The sequence below is a fragment of the Trichogramma pretiosum genome, unplaced genomic scaffold (assembly GCF_000599845.2).
Source record: "Trichogramma pretiosum strain Unisexual culture from Peru unplaced genomic scaffold, Tpre_2.0 scaffold23, whole genome shotgun sequence".
In the NCBI taxonomy this organism is placed as follows: domain Eukaryota; kingdom Metazoa; phylum Arthropoda; class Insecta; order Hymenoptera; family Trichogrammatidae; genus Trichogramma; species Trichogramma pretiosum.
In genome coordinates, this window is record NW_019641629.1 from 382919 (window position 1) to 407137 (window position 24219).

The 24219-nt window shown below is 40.7% G+C and overlaps 2 protein-coding genes across 2 annotated transcripts; both read right to left on the bottom strand.

Moving 5' to 3' along the window:
• LOC111693713 (zinc finger protein OZF-like) lies at positions 1-2557 on the bottom strand. Its single transcript, XM_023459146.1, has 3 exons — positions 2481-2557; positions 2302-2413; positions 1-2231 (listed from the first exon to the last, which is right to left on the bottom strand). Exons 1-3 carry the CDS (start codon positions 2513-2515, stop codon positions 729-731), a joined length of 1650 nt encoding a protein of 549 aa, XP_023314914.1. The 5' UTR covers positions 2516-2557; the 3' UTR covers positions 1-728.
• An 8446-nt stretch (positions 2558-11003) lies between these two features.
• LOC106654557 (ankyrin-1-like) lies at positions 11004-23768 on the bottom strand. Its single transcript, XM_014374481.2, has 3 exons — positions 23679-23768; positions 11757-13013; positions 11004-11660 (listed from the first exon to the last, which is right to left on the bottom strand). The coding sequence occupies exons 1-3, from the start codon at positions 23766-23768 to the stop codon at positions 11004-11006; spliced, it is 2004 nt and encodes a 667-aa protein (XP_014229967.2).
• Between the last annotated feature and the right edge of the window lie 451 nt (positions 23769-24219).

A 24219-nucleotide genomic window follows, 5' to 3' on the forward strand; every position in this document is an offset into this window, starting at 1 on the left:
TTACTAAGATAAATTTTTATTCTGAAAATGATACAAGTCTCTATGGTGCCTCGAAGATATACATTGAGAAAATCTATAACAGCTGTTATCTGTATTAAGTATAGCTCGCGCAACGGAAAAATTCAGCGCCTTTAGTCAACAATGATCATTCTATAATTTTCAAATTATTAATAACGCCGATAAGATCGAAATCAAAAATAGACAATTAGAAGGTACTATCATTGCTACTTTTACATCACTCTTCTGAAACATTAGGTCATATCTCGCGGTGAAAAGTAGTATTTGACATAATTGCACATTCATTTTATACGTTAGTTAAGTTATAATTGTGTGAGTTAATCATCATGCGACGACTTTATGTATGCTGTGAGCTTTACTAGACAAGACAAATATACTTCAAAACAAATATACTAGATCAAAGATGGTAGTTTTTTAATACAACTAGACATCAGTTTGTTACATTAATTATCAGACTATAATGCATCAGCGATGAGCCACGTCGATGTGCTTTTTAAGATTATTCTTTAGTAAAAATGATTTGCCGCATTTTTCACATGGGTAGGGGGTATTACTTGCATGCAACAATTTGACATGCTTAAAAAGTCTTGTTTGCCTCTTATATTTTTGCTCGCAGAAATTGCATGGGTAAGTGATATTTTTATGTATCGAATCGATGTGAAAATCTCACGGGTAGGTGATACCTTTATGAAACGAATCGGTATGATTCTTCAAATGAGCCTTTCGCGCGAACTTCTTGCCACACACGTCACATTCGTATAACTATTATGCACTGAATCGATGTGGATTTGGAGACCACTTTTTCGAGAGAACGTCTTTCCGCAGATATCGCATGTCGGAGTTTTACTATTATGTATCGCTTCAATATGTCTTGTGAGAGAATCTTTAAATGAGAATGTCTTTCCACATAAGTCACAGGTATGAGTGATTTTATGGTGCACCGATTCGATGTGTTTTTTAAGATTGCTCTTATGTCCGAATGACTTTCTACATAAGTCACAGGTATGAGTGATTTTATGGTGCACCGAATCGATGTGTCTTTGGAGATTGCTCTTATGTCCGAATGACTTTCCACATGTATCACAAGAATGGGTGATTTTCCGATTATGCACCGAGTTGATGTGGATTTGGAGATTGCCCTTTCGGGAGAACTTCTTGCCACATACGTTACATTCGTAATCTTTTCGACAATAATGAACTGAGTTGATGTGGATGCGAAGATTACTCATTTGAGAGAACGTCTTTCCGCAGATATCGCATGTCGAAGTTTTACCATTATGTATCGCATCAATATGTTTTTTGAGAGAATCTTTAGCTGAGAATGTCTTTCCACATAAGTCACAGGTATGAGTGATTTTATGGTGCACCGATTCGATGTGTTTTTTAAGATTGCTCTTATGTCCGAATGACTTTCCACATGTATCACAAGAATGGGTGATTGTACCATTATGCACCGAGTTGATGTGGATTTGGAGATTACTCTTGTAAGAGAACGTCTTTCCACATACTTCACAGGTATGAGTGATTTTATGGTGCAACGATTCGATGTGTTTTTTAAGATTGCTCTTATGTCCGAATGACTTTCCACATGTATCACAAGAATGGGTGATTGTACCATTATGCACCGAGTTGATGTGGATTTGGAGATTACTCTTGTAAGAGAACGTCTTTCCACATACTTCACAGGTATGAGTGATTTTATGGTGCATCGATTCCATGTGTTTTTTAAGATTGCTCTTATGTCCGAATGACTTTCCACATAAGTCACAGGCATGAGTGATTTTAAGATGCTCCGAATCGATGTGAACTTTGAGACTCTTCTTATGTCTGAATGCCTTTCCACATGTATCACAAGGATAAGCGATTTTACCATTCGGCGTGTCAACAATGTGTTTTTTGAGTTTATGTTTATAATCCCTATTTTTTACAACTGTTTTTCTTTTCATTGTCGCAAAAAGTTCACAATTTGAGTTCATACTCAATTGATTTGCGTCGTCCACAAACGATTCTTTTTTTATTGCATCCAAAGCTTCTAATTTAATGTTTTGAGTTTGATATTCGTTACCATTTTCAATAGCCGCTAAGTGATCTTCAAAACAATTTTCAATTTTCATAACTGCTAATAAATCCAAGCTCGGCTTCATGTCTTTACATTCCAACTCGATCGCCAAGTCGTCAAGTTCACTTTCGTGATTTTCGTCAGATTTTTGAATCTGAATAAAATATAATTTATGTGAAATGTTTCATGAATAAATGAGCTATTATGCTATTATAATTACTTACTTGATTTTCTTGCGGATGCCTGAGGAATTGAAAATTGTTGACATTGGGTGTCTTGTGAATTACAATGTAATCATTTTCACCGAGCAACACGTCAATTGGTTCTTCTTTAATTCTGAAATAACTTTTATTAATTCTGGTTGGTTCATTTCGAAATGAAGTTATTTGGATGAAATAATTACCTAACGGCACTGTTAAATATTACACTCGATTCCATTTTGCTTGCTTTTAAATCCGTTTGTGATTAATCTTTCTAGACCGACTCTACACATGAAACTAACTGGAGCTCAGCTCGATAATGTTTACAATCTATAAATTGAAAACTTGAATAAGTCAATGTTGACAATACACAATGAAATCATAATATTATATCGTTGAAAGTACTCGCTTGATTAACAGAATACATCTCTAAGATATAAAAACAATTGATTATTTATTAATTTTAAAATATATAATTTTGTAGATTTTACTGTTGAAGATTCAAGGAGTTTCCAGAAAAATTGTAAATATTGTACACAAGAGAAACTTTTTCAAAAATGATTTTTGCACCGATAAACATCATTGCTGTGAAATATTACTCGACGCCGAAGAAATCATTTTATCATGTTTAGCAAGAGTAATACTACAAAGACCCTCAGAAAAGTGTAAAAAGTCTTCATTCGTATCTCACTTATATCTAAAGCCGAAACCGTCTAATATTTCTCGGAGCTCCTAAACAGCGCGAAAAAATGAACGACGGCACTATTATTTCGATTGCCTCGTTTTCAGCATACACGTGCAGTTGAGTAAACGCGCTGCTTTTTGCGCACCCTCGGCATACGCCGCGATACAGCCAAATAAGAGAGACAGCAATTGTTATCATTTTGGTAGTTATGATAATGTTCGGTATATGTATAAAAGTCGGGCGGGTGAAGGTGAGAGAAGGCCATTATCTCGAATCTCTATACCGCGTATACACATACGCGCATCATATAATATTTCAGCCTTATCGTCTCTCTTTGCCGAGGCATAATCTTTTTTCTCTCTCTCTTCCTTTTTTTTCATTTCATTAAGAGGCAGCTTGCAGCAGCAGCAGCTCAGCTCGGCGCAGTATATATCGGGCGCTTCTCAATTCCATTACCACCCAAAAAACTATCTACTGCTTTTTCCCTCGTCCTCCTCTATCTCTCTCTCTCTCTCTCCCTTTCTCTCTGCGGCCCGAAAATTAAGTGGCGCGATCTGTTAATCAACTGCTCTCTCGCTCCGCAGCTAATCCAGCTCATGCTACTGCATTATAACCTGCGTGCGTGCAGGTATATTCATACTGTATATGTGCTGCACGAGTTGATGCGTATATGCGTGTACTTGGCCTGCGATATAAATATACACTTGCTCCGCGAGTCCGTATAACGAAGCCCGAGCGATGCCCGGCGCGCATAATGTATTCGGGCGGCCGGGGTATATACAACCTGCTGCAGTGTGAAAGAAAGCGCATATATGCCGATGATGCGCGTTTGTGTGCCTCGCGGCATCTATACAGGCATATATCCAAAACTCGAGCGAGCATACTGTTCGACTTGATCACACGCGTTACAGTAGAGAGAGAGAGAGAGAGAGACAGTCGAAAGCAGAGCACACGTGATACGCGTGGCGCTCGTGCCTCGGCAGAGAGCGTGGGTTTGTTTATGCGTCTCAAATATTTTTTGCGCTTCGCGAAGAGAAAGGGCTGCAGCGAAAGAGAAGAAAGAGAAGCAGGAGGAGAAGGTGGACTTTTTCTCGGGCTCGAATAAGGGCTTTTTTTTTATTTCACTTTCGGGTGGATGCAAAAATCCTACGCATTGTACACGTTTCGTTATTATCTTAAGGCTGTGTGTGTGTGTGTGTGGCGAGGTGCTGTTTTTGGAGCAGCGGCCGAGATCGCTTATTAAATTTTTATTTCACAATTAAAACATTGTAAAATTATATTTTACGCGGCGGTGGCGCGGCTTGATTGCGCCATTTGCGTGGCTGACGCGCGCGTATGAGTAAATTGTACAAATTAGTGCGAGGTTTTAAGGATTATTAAGGGAGCGAAATTTTTAATTTATTATGGACATTTTTCATCGCAAATGACTTCATTTAATTTAATCCGAGTTTCGGAGCACAAAGTGCAGCGCGGAGCTTTCAATTTATATAAATTTCGATTGATTTCTTTACAGTATATTCGTGTATAGAATATGACTTTTATTATTCATTTGATAGAATCGATCATAACTATACCGTTGAGATTTGTGTAGAAATTAAACTACTGTAATAAGGAACAAAAAATAAATTTGACGGGACTTCATTAAATTATGAAAAAAAATCAAAAAAATCAAATCTGTCAAGAGGAGAATAGAACGGCATAATAGGATTTTGGGAAAAGCGATGACTTTTCATTGTTTTACCCTCGGCAAAAATGATTTTGCTCCATCAGCATGATGTAAAAAAAAAGAACACAAAATAAAATAAAAATTATGATTTAGAGTAAACATTTTAAATAACGATTCATTAAAACGACGCGCCGAGCTCTCGACAAAAACTGCTTGCTCATGGCCCAGGCCCAGGGCCTGGCCTATCGGAGGAGTCGGTAATAAAAAGCGCAAACTTCGAGACTGCTGCTGCTGCCGCCGCTGCACGTCAAGTAAAAACTTTTTTAAAATCTTGAAAAGCGGATCTGTTTCATGATTGATCTCGGGCGATCCGTCATAGCGATGAGCTCTCCGTGTCGCGTAGTGTTCTCGAGTATAATAGATACGCGCATACACTTGAAGTAAATCTGCGTTTCGCATGCCGTATACGTATACCGAAGAGAATGAGCAAGTCAAGCAATGGTAACCGATAGATTTTTATCGATGTCAATATATTCTTTATTCCTTTTTTTTTGTCTACGCAGTGCATGAGAGTATATTTGGAGCCGGCGTCGCCGTTTGATATTCACACTGAAAATTTTTAAGGTTTCTTTTCAAAAAATTGTTTTCCGCTCTATCTTTCGATACACTTCAAGTTTTTGAAACGCGTGTTTTTTTTAGTTTTAACATTTTTTTAAATGCTTAATATTTTATTGCTGGTAAAGAATGCTCAATAACCAAAAAATTGTGATATTTAAATGATTTACAGTACGCTGCTATTAATTGACTTCTTTCGGCGATTTTTTTCTGTTATAGTTATATTCCAGAAAATTCAGATCATTTTTAATGACTTAGATTTATCAATTTATTTTTTTAAAACATTAGTCCAGTTTTTACTACTTTAAATACTATGATTCCACTTGAAGTTTTCTCCACTAGATGGCGAGTACCTATATCTCTAAATCTGCAAGTGGCAAAGTAAAAATAATTGCATAAAAAGCATGTCAAAAAAGGTACATTGTAACTTCAAAAAATCTGCTCGCTGAAAATTAACCACCTAACGTTGATCATTTATGACAGACGTAAGTCTTAAAATGAATATTAATTTCAATAAATATACTCACGGAAAAATATGAATTAATTCCAATTGAAATTAATTTCGCTCCGCAATAATTTTCGATTCGTTGTATTCTCGATACACTTATAAAAAGATTCCTTTTTTCGCACTTATTCGTAATTACATATTACGCGCGAGAGACATTAGCATAAATCTTCCACCAATTTTGACGACTCAAATTCTGGGCGGTTGTAAATACGATTAGCATACCGACGCCTACTTGTATAAATACGCCGTTCTCGCGCGTTATAAATCGAGAACCCGAGCAATCGAGGAAAAGCATATATGGACGTCCATTTAAATTCGTCGAAAATTTGAAAAATACTAAATCTTTTCGCGCTCGCGCGCGTGTGCCAACAATTTCACTCATGTGTATATGAAATAGAGTTACAAGTAAGAATCTCGAGTACGAGTGTGTGTGTGTGTGTGCCTGCGTTCCTCAAATCTCGCGACATTGTGATTTTTCGCGAAAGTACGCGCGGAGGTGGAGAATATTATATATTTTTCAACTCATCCTCTTTCTCCTTTATAGTTTGCGCCGGGGGCTCATTACAAGTTCGTGTCAAAACTTTTTGTTCTCTCTGACACCTTCGAAAATCATATATATTATAATATTTTTGTCGAGTCTTGCGCTCACTCCTACCTCTATACACACTCGGTATAATGAAAACCACACATCCATTCAAGCGTTTGACCGCGCGCGCGCGCGCCACAAAAGCGCCTACAAATTCTAGTCATTGTTGGAAATTTTTATTCATTTGTGCCCCGGAGAGCATAGTGTTGGATACCACAATCAATCCTGGGCGCGCGACGACTCCGACAAACGAATTTTCATATATATACTCTCCGAAGATCGATCCGTCAAAACCTGCGCATTTTGCCGATATCTATTGTCCTGTACAGTGACCTGCTCCAATTATAACGAACACATTTTCTCTCCGCCCACGAAGCATTGGACCTTTGGGCGAAATGACTAAGGTCCTCGAGACACATAACTCTGCGAGTCTTCTAAAAATGCTGCGTGTACTCGAAAATCGTCTTAACTCGAAATTTACTAGACGCAGGGAGAGCTCGTACGACCCCCACGGGGATGAGTACACGCGCGCGCGCGAAAGTAGACAATAACGACGCGTGACACGATTTTTTCCTCGGTATCGGGGACAGAAAATACGATTCTCTCTATGTGTATGTACTCACACCTGAGCAAAAACTGCGTACGCGACGCGACTCGTGGTCAGCTGTCTCGCAGTAGTAGCAGTATATAGATCTTGAAAAGAAAACAAAAAAATAAGTACACGCGACCGTGAAGAAAAAAAAAATCAGCAGGGAGCTGCGCTGCTTATAATGGCCCCCGAGTACGTATATATATATAAACACAATGCGCGATCGCATTTCAGTTAGTCGGATTTTGGTTACACAGTGCGCACAATGCAAGCCAAAAGCGAAGCTTTTCTCTTGCTCGCTCGCGCGCGCGCGCCAGAGCCAGAGCCAGAAAGAGAGAGAAGTCAGCGAGCTCGCGAAACGTAAATACAGTTTTGCTTTTCATGACCCAGAGTAACAGAGAGAGAGAGAGAATGACGGCAAGAAATTTTTTTTTTTTTTTTTTGTTAACTTTTTCGAGACAACAACAGCTGCCGTTGCTGCTTCGGCGGAAGAAAAAAGGGATGAAGGGAATTATTATTAACTCCGCGTGAAAATCGACTTTAAATTAGTATGTATTCCGACACGCGCGCACAATATACATGTGTATAGCTTCACTCGGTCATCGGAACACACGAACCTCTTCGATCGTATGTATACGAGATTCTGCAAAAAATAAAATATCTTTACGCTTACGATTCTTATTCAAAGAAAAAAAAACAAGAAGAAGATGATCATTACTGTACTACGGTATACACACACACAAAAGCACTACTACGCAACTATATATTATAGCGTAAAGTAGACAGATTTTTTTAATGCCTTTTTTGAAAAAAAAAAAAAAACAACTGTTACTCGGTCGTACTCTCACTTCCTCTCCTATTGCGAATTAGTAAACTCACGCTCACGGCGATTCTAATAAAACTTGTCGAATTCGCGTCGATCGAGATTATTAATTTTTTGGCTTTTGTGTAGAGAAAAGAAGCAATAACAGGTGAAGTTTTCTCGGGAAAAATGGATGACGAATGTGCGTGTGTGTGTGTTGTGTGGGCACCGTAATAATCCCTAGCCGAGAGTTATCAACAATAATAAAACACGATTCACGGCTATTAACTGGAAAAAGAGACGTAATGTATTCTTTTCGAGTGCAAATCGATTCCTCTGAGGTATAATAAGGCCCAAAATTTTAGTGAGCGTAATTAAGCGTGCCATGGTTTTGCATTGAACCGATCCTCGAGCTCTATAATATAGCCCGAGAGATTTTTTTTTATAGTTGCTGTGTATATGCTAAATAAGCCGGAAAAAACGAGACGCAAGCCATTGAACTGCGCTGCCATTGCTCGCGCGCGCGCGCAAGAATAAAATATATACATGCTTATGCCTCGTACAATTTTAATAACGACCTTCTTGAGAGGCATATTATATACGCACTGATTTCAATAGATCGCCATTGATCCGTGTATAATAGATTTTCTAAAACCCTCGAGTGTATTTCTTTGTGCGAGCTCGATCGTATATGGTGTATGCGTGTAAGTGTGTATACATATGCGCGCGTATAATATTTGATTGGGAGAGAGAGAGACGAGAGGAAGTTTTGCGCTGCCGAGACAAGAAAGTGTCGACTTGACATATAAAAATATCAAAATGTCTCGAGGATGATGTTGTACGGTATCCGTCGTGTGCGGACTCGGCGAATATGTGTCGCAATTCTTACGCGTGTAATTGTGGTGCCTTCATCGCGTCTCTCGCTCGAATAATAGAAGCCGTTTCTCAATACTTCCAAGATTCCAGCGAAGTATATAATATAACGATAGATAATACCAAATATCCTTTTGTCATGCGGTCGAAGGTACGAAACAGGTATACGCAAACGGATCCGATTATTTTATTTTCGAATCTCGATGTGTGTTTAGATTATGTCGCGAGAGTGAAAGGCGCTAGAATAAATAATCGTTGCGAATAAATATTTACCCACGGCAAGCGCCTATACGAATCGTAAAATTTTTAATGCACGAGATGATGGACTCACAATGGTCATGAACTGGAAATTAAAATAGAGCTTCATTAATCCAATCTCGCAGCACGGCCAACTTTTACGAAATTTTGTTGTTTTTTTTTCAAGTGCACTCCATTGAAAAACCAACATCATTGAAAATTCCGAAGAAAAGCTTAGTCCACGCGCGCATTTCTTCTAGCGTACAGAATTTGGCACCTCGAAACTTCACGAACAAAAGTCCCGTCCTCGCGCTCGATCGCCGCGGCACAATGAAGCCTCCCTCGAAAGAAAAGCACTCCCGACGCGATCGAGTTTGTCTTCCGATCTAGAAATAACATTTCCCTTCGACCTCGCGCGCGCGCGCACACGAGCAAAGATCTCGGGATGCTATTGTGGATGGCACATACATAGTGTGTATACAGGGATAAAGAATGCCTTGCCTTAGGAAAGAGGACGCCCGAATTCGAGAGGACTGTGCTTTCGAAATGTTTCAAATTTCTTCCTTCGGCGCGTCTCGAAGGGCGCGCATACAAGGTACGCATTATAAGGCAAGGCTCGATGATTTCTCCGGGTGATTAAATTGTGTCTAGGTGGATGCATTTTGTAACAGAATGTTTCTCGCCGGGATATACAATCCCGAGCAACGAGATCAGTATGTAAAATTACTCTCGAAGGCGCATTTTATGTTTAAAATGAACTTTATTCTCGGTAGAGATGAATCAATAAAACTTGTCGTAAAATACGAAGAAGTTATGTACATCGAACGAAACTTTTATATTGCTCTTATAAACAATTGCCGTAAAGAAATTGGAAACGAAGGTCTCTAAAAACGTGACACGAAATGCAATTATAATTATTATGAATTCGAGCAAACATTTTCTGCACTTGATTCGCAGTCATGCCACAAGTGGGAGCCATGCAAATATCTAAAAATAAATGAAAAGCGAATAACAAACAGTTTCGAAAAATCTGCTCGCACGCGTGTTATTGGGTACTACCTATATAAACGCGTAACGCCGTGTAAAAAGGATATTTGAGATCACGGGCGCAAAGCCGCTCTCTGCGCTTTGGGACACACGTACATGTAGAGTCGCGACGAAGGAGTACAGCAGTAGTAGGCGGTTCTCCGTATATCCGGGGCACGTATTATAGTAATTGCCGCGCTTGTTACTTGATTTACTGTGTGCGTTAGCTTTGATTTTTTTTTTCTTTTTTTTTTTTTTAGTTAAAAATATAAGACCCTGGCTCGTGTGCACCGAAACGTGTGCGGAGGCAGTCTCGCGACCAGCGAGACGTGTCACGTACGTCGAAATCGAATTATTTTCCGGGGCGATGCAGTGTAGTATCTATGAACGTGCGAACGCGTGAGAATTCTCGGTGCGCAATGCGTCGAAGTATGTGTGAATTTTATCCATTCGGCTATTTTTAAGCTAGAGGGCTTATTTAAGATTGCACTGGCTTTCGATTAGTTCGCGTTATTTCGTGCATTATCCGTTACTCAAAACTTTCTTGCATAGATCTGGGAAAGCGTGACTGGAAGTTTTCGTAAAAATATTTTCACTATTTATGCAAAATTGTTAATAAAATTTTATGCAAACTCAATTATGTAATAAACCAATATTTATACTTATATTTTGAAAGATCCTTTAATTAAGTCGAAATTTAATGCTGAAAGTTCAAAAGACCGATACTGAATTTTATAATGGAATCTTAGCTTGAGAATACGATGTAGTAGTGTTAAGTCAAAATTTAATGCTGAAAATTCAATAGACCGATACTGAATTTTATAATGGAATCTTAGCTTGAGAATATGATGTAGTAGTGTTAATTTATTTCTTCAATAAATAGCATAAAAGATTTAGTTCTCTACTTAAATTTAAACATTTCAATATAAAAGTAATATTTTCATACCGATTGATATTATTCATTTATTCTTCGAAAATTGTATAAAAATTCAATGAAAATTGAAGCCATACTTCACCATCAGATGGCCTGATGGCCAGAACCGTCATCTGTAAATCTGCAAGTCGCAATGCACACAGTCCTCCAAGCTGCATTCGAATAACATACGACCGAACCTTCTTTATCATTTCGGATCTTTTTTCTAAGCGTAAGTGGCGGCCCTCGCCGCCACATCGGCGATCTCGTTGCCTTCGATGCCATGATGCGCGGGTATCCAGACACATTTTATGACTTTCCGCGAATTCGGTTCGATGCAAGCCTTGTACAAACGTCTGGCACAGATAGATAACGCGGGCTTGCAGTCGCTGAATATCACGAAATAGTTTTCTCGATGACCTTGACAATACCTCAACGCCACCTCGAGCGCTTTGCACTCGGCATCGATGCTCGAGTGGTGATTTTCCATGCTAACCAGGATCTTGACGTCGTCGCTGGGAACGTAGACCGCCGCGCCTACGTACGGAGCACTTCGCCACTTGCTACCGTCCGTATAGACAGCAATGGCTCTGTCGTGAAGTTTCATGTATTCGTCGAGCGAGTCGTTGGGCGATTTCGTCGCTTGTAGCTGATGGCCAAACTTCAAGTCTATTTCCAGGCCCCAATTATTGGAGGAGCTTCTAAAAGAATTCGTAGGGACATCGCTAATCGAGGAAGGAAATCGTTGTACGTATTTGTAACGTCGGCGATTGGACGGCTGATTTTCGCTCTCGTCGTAGCTGCTGATCGTTACGTTGTTGCTACGACCGAGGGCCAATTGCAGCAGTGGATCGCCCAACCTGTCCGGAGCGTCGATCACCAACTTACGCGCCAGGCAGACGTTGCGATTGAAAAAAATCGCCAGCGCGTCGGCGTCGAGATTGCGACAAATGACGTCCACGGCAGTCAGGCCTCAGACGTTGGCCAGATTCGGATCGGCGCCTCGTCTAAGCAGCGACTCGGCCAGCCTCTTGTGGCCCTTGTCTACAGCCAAGAGCAACGGCGTGTCGCCCAACTTGGCCTGGCTGTTGACTTGCACCGTCTGTCCAACCGCTTCGATGACTTTGAAAAACCACTCCAAGTCATCGGCCGTACCTCGATCGCTGAGGACGTGCAGCGGTGACAGTCCCCACTCGTCGGTCGCGTTCGGGTCTGCCCCTTTTCGCAGCAGCGACTCGACCAGCTGCTGGTTGCCCGAGAACGCCGCGTGGTGCAGAGGTGTGTTGCCCCGCTTGTCCTGGACATTGACCAACAGCGTTTGCGGAATATCTTCGTTGACTTCGAAAAGTATCTCGGCCAATCTGTTGTACTTGTTCCGACAAATCAGGATTAGCGGCGTGAATCCGTCTCTGTTGGTCGCCGTTGGGTCGGAGCCTCTCCTCAGCAGCCATTCGGACAACTGCTCGTCTTTGTTTTCCAGAGCCCTGAGCAGGGGCGTGCGGCCCCAATCGTCTCGGGCATGGATCTTCACCGGCCGACGTTTCGTATTCTTGATCCCAAAAAATATCTTCGCCAAAACCTTGTATCCTTTCTGATCGATGATCTGACGAGGCGTCGACCCGTCTTTGTTGGCTAAACTCGCATCGGCGCCTTTTCTCAGCAGTAATTCGGCCAATTCCTCGTGTTCGTTCATCAGAGCCCGGTGCAGCGGTGTGTTATCGTATACGTCTCGAGCATCGATTGGCATCGCCCGCTGGGACGAGCCGCTGTACTTGAAGAGCAGCTTCGCCAAGCCTATGTCGCGATTTTTCCGACTGCTAACGAGGTGCAGAGGAGTCCGTCCATCCTTGGTGGCCTGACTCGCGTTAGCGCCATTTTTCAGCAGCAATTCGACTATCGTCTTGTTGCCGGAGACCAGAGCCACGTGTAAAGGCGTCGAACCCTTTTCGTCGGCCAAATTTGGATCAGCCCCCCGTCTCAGCAGAGATTCGGCGAGTTCGATGTTTTCGAGATGCGCGGCGTAGTGAAGTAGAGATTTTCCCCATTTGTCCCGAACATCGACTCGCAACGTCTGCTTAGTGTATTCGATGACTTGGCAAATTATTGCCTCTAAGCCAGGATGTCCGATCGTTCGACAAATACGATGTAGAGGAGTATGTCCTAACGTCGAGCGCATCGGTGAATCATCTGTTTCTTGCACGAGTCGATACAGATCTTGACCAAACCGCAGAAATTTCTGAAGGAAATACGTGAAACAATCGTATATTTTAACAAATTCACGCATCACGTCGTCCGCAAAGTCAAAATAATATTATAAGTAAAAGAATTTACTCGCAAGTACAATCGAATGAGACTCGGTTTATTTGAGACTTAAAAAATGTTTAGTTAGCCTAAGCATATATAGTTCAGTTTGATTGAATCATACCTCTTATCGAATAATATCTACCGAAATAATTTCGACCAATTTGCATCGTTCGCTTTACAATAATATATATAATAAAAATCGATAAACACGATTAAATAACATACATTAAACAATACGAACGATTGATAAATACAAAAGAGCCGGAAAAAAACAATTTCCTCGCGCGAAACGATCGGTTGTCAAAAGACGCACTCGAGATTTATCATCCTCGCGTATAAGCTACTACCATCTTCCGTATAGCGGCGCGGTGCCTTTTTGCCCGGGCCACGAACGAAATCTCGATATCCTCGCTCTACTCTGTCCAACGCCCGCCGCGGTGAGTGCCTGCCGTCCAGCCTGCCGGTCCTTTTTCCAATTGCAGCTCGCGCGGCGATGCAATATAATTCTTTTGGTACGGGGGCCGCGTGCGTACGTATATATAATACGTATTTAATATTTGCCAGTTACCGCTACAGCGTATTTAATGCGTATCGGCAATTGATACCTGGGCACACAGGTCGAATCGAGGGCCCCCGAAAATAAATAACCCGTATATATATATATACACAAGCTGCAATGGGCAGTGCGGCGCGTGCGAACGATATATATTTTACTGACTCAGCCACTGCCGCCGCCGCCGCAAAAACAAAAGCTCTCGGTGCGCATGGTAGCAAGTACGCGAGAGTAAGTAGGTCCGTATGCCAAGAGGCCACCGGGTGCAGCGGACTCCGGCCGCGCGCAATACTCGCGAGAGAGTATATATACATGCGGCCCGATGCAGTGCGGAATAAAAATAAAATTAAAGGAGCAAGGAGAGTAAGAGAGAGAGAGAGAGAAAAAAACAAGGCACGTGGCCAATGCGTTTTATTACTTTGCCGTTCGTGTTCGTGATCGCGCGCGCGTATATATGGTTTCCGCGAGAGAAAGGAGCTGGCCTGCAGTGTAGTATAAGTAGTATCCCCGACGAGAAGCGGGCGCGCGCGCGCGCGCGGAAGAAAGTGCAAGCGGTGCTGCGGCCTGTATACAGCCTCGCTCCTCTCTCGCTCGAAGATGCGATCAGGTGCTGAGTAGTATAAAACCTGCGATGTTTTACGTACCCGAAATTGTATCGCGTATATGGCATGGGTGTGCGTGAGTGCATCTGCATTCGTTCGGAGCCATGCATCGAGAGGCCGGCTCTTTCTCTCTCGGGATATATTGAGACGTTCGATTTTCTTTGAACGTCGCGATGCGGACGACGGATAAATCGAGGCCCCGATCGTTTTCTGGAAGAGTTTAACCACGACGACTCTATTTGGCTGCTTTTTGAAATTTTGGTGAGCCGCCTTTAATGAAGAAAAGCAATTATTATACGTCGAGTGAAAATGAAAAATTTCACTCGCGAAAGAATGCCTTGTGCATAAATGCCGATATACGAGGACCTGCTTAACTTGAAGGTCGATAGTCCGTAACGTACTCCAAAACTATAATAAACGATTATTTCATGTGAAAAGCGCTGGAGCATAACTTTGTTCATCACTCAAAACAAATTTATAATATCTACCAAACTTATAGATTTTGATCGTGTGTTTGTCAGTGAATTGCCCCTAGCCACCTGGTGTTCGATGGCTACAACCATACAATAAAACTATTGCGATTTTGCGCGAATTTCTATATTTTCAGCTTTCTTTTCTCAGGGTTGATGGTTTTTGGAAAGTTTGCGTATTTAGTTTTACATTGAGAATAAAATATTTCTCAACAGAAAATTATAATTTAAGGTAATGGGATGATCATCGTAACAATAGTATGCACTTTTGAGTAGTCTCGGCATGCAACTGGCTTATGCGCAACCTAGAAGTGGGTTAGAAGCTGAACATAAGCCAAAATACCATGATTTTATACTTTGATCGTTGAATACTTCTTTAGAAAGCACGAAGACCTATATTTTTTAATGTACTGATCGAAAGGGGATGACTTTATCTTTCTAATGGATAGTTTTTTATTCTCCTCGTAACATAATTGAGCAAATTGTAATCATTTCATGCTCAAATTACGACAGCCTTCCATAGAAGCCGTGTTAAAATATTAATTTGTCGGATTGGAAATCCGGGAAAATTAGCATGATGATCTGGAATGACATTTTAAGAGTTAATCGGGGATGACTTAATGAACAACCACCCAAAGTTTTAGCTCGATCGTAACACATTTAATTTTTCAATAGGAACTCAAGTTAAGAAGGTTCTCAAAAAAACTAAGCAGCCCATAATATTTAGCAAACTCATATATTTTGATGGTGCGTTTACTGAGACGATTGTCTCGCCACCTTGCGTTCTATGTGGTAATTAAAAATTCAAATGTAGCAATTTTTCGTAAATTTTAATAGATATTTTCGGTTCATTCGCAGGATTGCTGATTTCGTGGCAACATCTTCGCATTTATTTATGTGTTGACAATATAATTTTGTTCAGGAAATTATCATAATCAATAAAAGTAGGGGAGAGACTGAATGTTTAATAATTTAAAATCAAGCCGGTTATAATATTAATCAAACTCATCTGTTTTGTTCGTGTGTTTACAAAGTGATTGCCTCTCGCCAACTATACTCATGAACAACAGAACAGTGGCAATACGAATACGTACTTACTTGAATATTTCCAGTTTTTAAATTAAGAGTGAAAAAATAAATTCTTTAAAAAGTTATTATACAGTTCATGAATTTGTTTAATAATGTGACAGTAGTAAATAAATTGCTAACTTGCACGTTCGAAATAAGTATTCGTCGAATATCATAGTATAGAGTGCCACTATGAACGATCTTGTTCAATTCTCTCAATTAATCGATTAAAAGTCATTCTCAATTCGCGTGTTCTACTGAACCTTTTTAAATGATACTTCATTAGTGTTATTTAATATTAAATAATTTTTTTATACGAACCCTTTAAAAATAAGATAATCGTTTAACAGACAGATAAAAGCGGAGGAGCAATTAAGGAGTTATCCGAAACGTGCCATTATATTGCGGTCGCAACCTCTTTCGTTTGGCACGAAGCAACGAAAGTTAAATTGCCCATCGGGCGGTGCAATTTATGCATGTATCACCAATGCATCAACGCGTCCGTATTTAAGCCAAAATATACTTTATTGCAATATACTTTATTGCATCGACAGTGTTTCTAGACAGCGCCATTCAGAAAAAAAACGATCGCCCGTGAGGCTCCATAGAGGAGGGTGACCTGCGAGCTCATCGGCCCAACGTGGTTGCAGCCCAACAGGCGCTATATATTATATACTTCACATACACCCGTCTACTCGCGGCGACTTTTCGCTTTCACTCGCGCGCGCGCGCGTCGTGTAAACACGTGTACCCGTCGAGTTAATTACACATGTAGAACACCAAAACGGCGCGTCGTTTTTGTTTCGAAAGTGCAACTTTCTTACGCGCGCGGCAAAAGAAGGCAGCAATTGTGCTGCCCCCCTGACGAAATGTACGTACGTACACGCGTCTCGCGATCTCTCGTTTTGTCCGAACCAATTGATCTCCGCAAACTCATTATACTCGCTCGAGCGATATATTGCAGCATCGCAGTGCGTATACGAGTGTAGGGATTAAGTCGAAGTTTCGCGGACAGTCGCGCGCGTCGAAGTTGCTGTGCGTTTATTAACTTTTGTGAAACTCTCGATGGTCGTCGGTGACGCTCGCCGCGTATGTTTATCGAAAATGGGATGTCAATTTTTCTCTCCTGTGTCCCTTGTATGTCCATTTAGCGTTGGCACAAGTTTTGCACCTCGAGTTTAACCTTCGCTTCTGCTGCTGCTGCTGCTGCTGCTGCTACCACCATATACACAAGAGAGTATTATATATATTGTGTAGCGCAGGTGCATTTAGCACTGGAGAGCGCAGGTGATTCCTTCGTTTCATTCCAATTTTTTTCATACATCTCATACATACGTAATTGTTTCTTCCTCGTTTCTAAGAGTTGGCATATTTTAAATTGCAGTCCGAGATATTGGATGCGAGATAAGACCGACTTTTCGAACGCGCGCTCGAATCTAAGAGCAGCGCTGAAACTTTTGCGGAAATATTTTTTCGACCCAATTTATGTTTCTATGGGTTTTTTTTTCTTTAGGACAATTATTAACAACGTAATATGTTTAGGCAAACATTTTAATTCAAATTACAAGTTAGAAAAAAATATCAAGCTTCCTCCCAAATTATCTCCAAGTATATACAAGAAGCTCCTGCGAGGTAGATACAGCTCCCAACGCAATCTCCGCAGAATTATACCGCACGCGACGCGTCAAATAGATGTATGACTATTCACCAGTCCACACGCACACGAATAGGAAACATTTTATTTCGGCGCGCGCCGAGATGAGCCCATGTAGCGAGCTCGAGCTGTGCCGCTAATGGGCTGTACTTTTTATCGCCATCAGCGGTGGACCACCTCGTCGCCGCCGCGCGGATTCGAAACGCATCGCGTATCCTCTATTCTAGGTATAGGAGAGCTCTGGAACAGACATCTTAACTCTGCGACGACGACGACGACGGCGACGATGCATCCCATTCCTAGAAAATTAAAAGTTGGATTTTTTGCATCTATCCTCGGCCAAATTCATCTTTAAGAACTTTTGCCGCTTATGTTATACTGTAGCAGTGTATATGCGGCGCTATACCCGCGAGGAGTAATAATTATACACGCGTCCATCTCTTGCGCGAACTCACGAACGTGTCCCTTACTTTTCTTTTCCGCACCTGTCCCCGGAGAGATCGTAGCGGTCGATAGGAGCTGCTGCTGCTGCTGCTGCCGCTGCGAGTTTCATACACTTATAATATACACAGTAGTGGTACACTGCGGCGCCTAATGAGTCGGGACGCGTGCCGCGCGCGTGTCTCAATACGTTTTGCGCGTATACGTCGTTGTATTATATGTGCGCGCGCGGCCACCTTTTCGACGAGACAACCTATAATACATTAACGTTATACTGTGTGCATAAAAATGTGCAGACGATAAATACCGAGCGCAGTAATGCGAACGAGTAATCGGTCGTATCTTTAGTCGATGGTCATTGTTGGCCGAGGTCCGATGGTGTTTATTTTTCAATTTGTCAAAAAATTATTTGTCACTTTATTTGTAAAAAGAACAAATTCGGTCATTCAAAATGCAGTATCTACAGGATTATTTCAATTATTTCAGTATCAAGGCTATTTAATTTTTTTCAAATGATGTACTCGTTAATGAGAACCCGGGTTATTGGGTATATAAAAAATGTACCATATTGACAAATAGGTCGATGGATTGATTTTTCATTGAACGTAAAAAGAAGTTGAGAGAAAGTTTGAAGTATAAATAAATTTTCGAAGCATAAAAATTCTATTGTTCCCGCAAATTATAAACGATAAGTACTGATTTATTTATTAATATGATGAGCTCAAAAGATGAAAGTGCAATTTTTAACGTAAAAATAAACAAAATGTGTTAATTTTATGCTCAAATTTAAACATTATGATTATGAAAATTAAGGTTTTAATACTGGTTTACTTTTTGGGCCAGTTATCATAATATTCACGAGATTTCAAACGAAGTTTAATTCCAGTCTCCGCCACTAGATGGCGAGTACCTTAAATTGTGAATCTGCAAGTGGTAAATTAAAAATGAAAGTATAAGTGTAAGCCAGACTTTGCATCTTTTCGAGCGATTCGACTCGACCGCTAAATATAATTGCAATTGTTGAACAGCAAAGAAGAAACCGTTACGAAATAACATTTCGCTAATCTCTTTGAGGTGGTCTGATAGGGTATGAGAGTTCGATGCCTAAAAGCAATAATTTTTTGAAATTGGACCAACCTGAAATACTCATACTTTTTTGCTTGGACCGTAATGGATCGAGCATATGTTCATTAACTAAAAGCAATGATTTTTTAAATTCGGAGTAACCTAATACATTCGCACCTTATATCCACATTGTAAAGGATAGTATTATACTCTCTGAGGGCACTCGATATGACGAGTCGAGGAAATCGTCGGAGAACAAGTCCGAGCATTCGTAAAAGTAGCCATCACCACCAGATGGCGAGTATCGTTACACGCAAATCTAAAAGTGACTGATCTGAAAATACTGATATATAAGTAAATATGAAGCATCAAAATTATGTCTAAGAAAAAATATTCATTGATTCAATGAAATCTAATTTAATATTTTATTTACTATTAAGGTGATGCCTTGAGCACAGAAAATGTATATTTTCGTAACTTTTTTTCCAGACTGATTTTCGAAAAACGGCTCTGTGGAGCCCTCCGTTTTGTTGCTGTGAACAATTGCACCAAATTTCAGCCGATTTCATCGGGTAGTTTTCCCGGAAAACAGGATCGAAATTTTTTATCCTACAAACAGTAATCAAAAATTTCGATCCTGTTTCCCGGGAAAACTACCCGATGAAATTGTCTGAAATTCGAAAAATAAATGAAAATGCAAACTCATAGATTATTTTTAACGCGATAATTAACATAGAAGATTCAATTCTACACACAAATTTAAACATTTCGATTTTTATATTAATGAAGTAATGATAAATAATTGTTTGTGAAAATTAACCAAAGTATACAAATTGAAAAATACTCAAAAACAGCCTTCACCGCCAGATGGCGAGTATCATTACTCGTAAATGTGCAAGTACCATAGTAAAAATAAGGATATAAGTAAACACACTTCGCATTTATCAGGTTGTGAAAAAATTTTCTGTGCAATTCCAAGCACTTCACAGGCAGTAACTTTTTACTTTTTCTTTACTCTGAATTATTGTTGCAGTTGTATTGAATATTAAATAATAGTCCTTTTCAAAACTCAAATTATGGAAATTAGGTAAGTATCAGAAAAAATTCGAACTCGGAATCGATTTTGTGAAAACACGGATCATCGACCCGCGAACAAAATTTTACGCAATCTCCCGAATCGCGTTAAAAATGTACGTACGCGTAATGTACAACGACGACGCTACATAAAAGAAATCTCATTTTTATCGCGAAAAAAAGAAATTGAATGGCTGTTACACGTTTATAGAAGCTCGCGCGTAAGGTGTGAAATTCACAAAAATTGATACAAGCACGAGCCAAGAAGGTAAGTGCGCACCGCAGCAATATCCGCAAATTGATACTCCAAAAGTTAATTCAGGTTCGTACATATACGTTCACGACGAAGCGCATCTTCTTCGATCGTCGATCGGCATCGCGGCATCAGCCCAAATCAGCTCGGTACAACTATCGGCCTGTCGAATATTTCTCGTTGCCCCGAGACTCACTTTTGCATATTTTCCACCCTCCCCACTTTCGCATCGTACTTGTAGCTCGCTCCATACGAGCGAAATATACGTGGCGCGTGCCGGGGCACATGCACCGCTCACGCATGTATATATTATAAATATAAACCTACATAACACGCGCCGCGCACGAATCAATTCGTAATGAGGCCCTCTCTCGCTCGAGAGCCCAGAAGAGAGGGAAAGAGATTATATGAGGGCGAACGCAGGCACTGCACGCGTCGTGCACACTTTCGCGCGCACCTGCATACTTATACCTGCATGTATATACATCCAGCAGGACACACACGTGCGTATACGCTTTTTTTTCGCAAACACACGTGTGTGTAGGGCCGAGTCAGTCGCAGGCAGCTTGCGCGCACCTTTCAAAAATATCCGCGCATACGTATATATACGATGCACCTTGCGCCGCGCGCGCGCGCGCGCGCTCGAGACGAGATCGAGATCGAAGCGAGAGATCGACTCGTTGCATAAGGCCTTGTGTATATGTGTGTGTGTGTGTGCTGCCGATCTGTATATAACACGACTCTCGATAATTGAGGCGATTGACGACGACGTTGTTGTTGTTGATCTTTTTGTCGCTATATCGTACAACGAACGACGATAATTTTCGATATATTGACCGGTGAGAGAGAGAGAGAGAGACACACGTTGCTGATCGATTTCTGCGGTTTGCGTGCGTATTATAAATACTCTCGCCGATGTGTGCAAAAAGCCATCCGAGAAACGACAATGTTTATAGTGCTCGTTTTTCTCTCGCAGCTCGAGTAACAAACTCCATACATCGTTCACTTTTGATACCATAATAAGTCAAATGCATTTACAGTTTTGTTGATTTTTCATAAACGCCAAAAATAAATTACTCCGTTTATTCGTTTTCAGCTTGCCAAGTATTATATTATTATGATTCATGAAAATATATACGCGTCGAGTACGAATAGAAAAAAAGTATACGTACATATTTTTCTGAAAAACTATTGTACGAGGTATGCACCCATTACTTTATTCCTCGTCTAATTTTAATCTCCGCGAGCTATCTTCGTGTATACACGTGGCCATTAAAAACATAGAAATGAAGGATTGCACGTTGGGTGTGTTATATGCGTTGCATTTTTGTGCAAACATATCCTTAACTACGAAATATGGGCTAGCGCGCGATAAACCACACGTCGGGTCCAGTTAATACGCACATGCACACTGCTGCTGCCGTTGCTGCTGCTGCACTCGTACTATCATCATCAGAAGCTAGAGAGTGAGAGAGTGAGAGTGAGAGATTCACTAGGGCAGAGAGGCACAATCAAAAGCTCGGACCAGTCGAAAAACAAACATTAGTCGCCCTTTCTAGGCTCGCATGGGCCCTGTGGACCTATTATAACGTATAAAAAATGTATGTATACATGTTGAATGCGCTCCGCAGCAAATCTTATTTTCTAAAGCACCAATTTCGCGAACTCCCAATCCATTCACCTGGCACGTGCTGTGTTCCCTCTTCCTCTTCTTCTTCTTCTTCTTCGTCATTTTTTTTCCAACTCACTCTCTTTCTTTCTCTCTCTCTCTCTGCCCGAAATATAATTGGCCACTCCACGCATATATACGCGCACCTGTCCGCCTGCGTATCTCGCGGCTCTATCGCGAATGCATATCGCTCGGAACACTATTTTTTTTACCTTGCTTCAAAATGATAAACAGGGAAGGTATGGAGAGGAGAAGAGAGAGAGAGAGAGAGAGAGGGCTATTGGTTTGCATAGTATTTAGAGGTTCCGATTTATCTTGCGGCCCGTCGTTAGGGTGAACGAAATGAAATGATATCAATAAAAATTTCCGAGTACATTACTTTTAAAAACTAATAAGTAATTGGAATACTTATTGAGTTGAAATAATTTCTTACTCCGAGGTATCATTTGGTAATCAAGATTAACTGAGAATATTTATCATTCGATCGCAGACCCGTTGAAACGATCGCGAAATTCCTTTTTTTTTTTTCAATTTTGGTGACTAATTTTCACATTGAGAATAATATTTTTTTACAGCTAAAAAGTGTGGCCAAAGAAAGTCCCAATGATCGGTGTAATCAAACCTATATATGCAAAAGGCCATTGAAAGCGGTTGCTTCTATAATTGTCCTAAAGCTAATAATTAAAGAGGCTATGATGTTAACTTTCTATGAAATGCCTTCATAAATAAGCAGCTTATAATATACATACAATTAATTTTTTCTATCGTGTGTTTAGAATTTAATTACCTCTCGCCATCTAGCGTTCAATGCTACAACGAGATGGTGGAACTTTTGCAATTTTTCGGAAGTTTCTGTATTTTCGGTTTTACCCTACGGTTGACACGTGGCTATCTGCTACAAGTGTTATCCATAAGTGTATGCCAAAATTTATTCATCATTTCAAACCAATTAGCAGCTTATAATGTTCATCGAACTCATCTATTTTGGTCGTGGGTTAAGTATTTGATTGACTCTCGCCACCTTGCGTTTGACAGCACAAGATGACAGCGACGGCAAATATGATTAGCGCGCATCAAAATGTGAAGATATGAAAAAGTACTGAACCAACGATATTCAACAAGTATGACGATTTTTATAGCTCGCTATTTTATAGTTCCTTTTAAAAATACTCTCGTTCAATTATATGAATAAAAATGTATACGTATATTTTTTTTTGAAAAATTTCAATCAACATTAATTTAAAGTATGCAATTTCATGCAAGCTTTTTTAAAAAAATCTCTATATTTTCGTTTTATTTCAACGGATGTATATCAAAGGTCCTCAAAATCTAACCAGCATAGTCTTGATTCAAGTCGCATTTTTCATTACTCACGAATAGTTGGAAAAATTAGAATTAAAAGTCAGTATTTTACTTCCTCTAAACACAACATGCGAAAATCGTTTAATAGCCCGCACGAGACATCGGAGAGTTAATGAGATAGAGAAACTTTACCGACATGCAGAAATGAGGCATCGTATAATCGTAAACTTCAAATTAAATTTTTCGATGCCGCGCGCAGTTACAACTAATTTGCGAAACGAGTTTCTGCAGCCAGGGCCCGCCAGAATATATCCCTTATATAGATCAAAATCACCCAAATCAAATCATCGCCTCGGCCCTCGTATATATATATATGTACGTACGTGTGTGAGCCCGAAGAAAAAAAGGAGGAAGAGAGAAGAGAGAGAGAGAGAGAGAGCAGTAACACTCTCATCTAATTCCTCAACTAGCATCGGCCCTACGACGACAGGCAATCGGCCGTTGCCGCCGCCGTTGCCGTTGCCGCACGCGCGCATCGTCATAAAAAAAGTCGCGTTTCAAATTGAGAGCAGCGGCAGCAGCAGCACACGCATCACTAGCGGGGACGACTGTATATAGCATATAACCCTGTTGTAATGCCCAAGCGCGTGCTGCGGAGCTGCTGCCCCTCAATTCCAAGCGCGCATCATCACTTTCTCTCTGTCTCTCTCTCTCTTTTTCTTTCTCTCGCTCTCTGACTTTCGCGATCCTTCCTTCCTTTGTTTTGTCCAAGGGCTACCCTCTAAAAGTGCGAGAGAGAGAGAGAGAGAGAGAAATAAGATGCCCAAGAGAGCGAGGCATTATGCATAGACTTTGTTGGTCTGTATATAAAAGCTGCTGCGATGGTGCGCGCGCGTGCACCTGCGGCGAGTCAAGGTGTTATACACCGGCTACCAATATTATTCTCTTTCTCTCTCTCTGCATCAAGAAACCTTGCCTGTTATTACC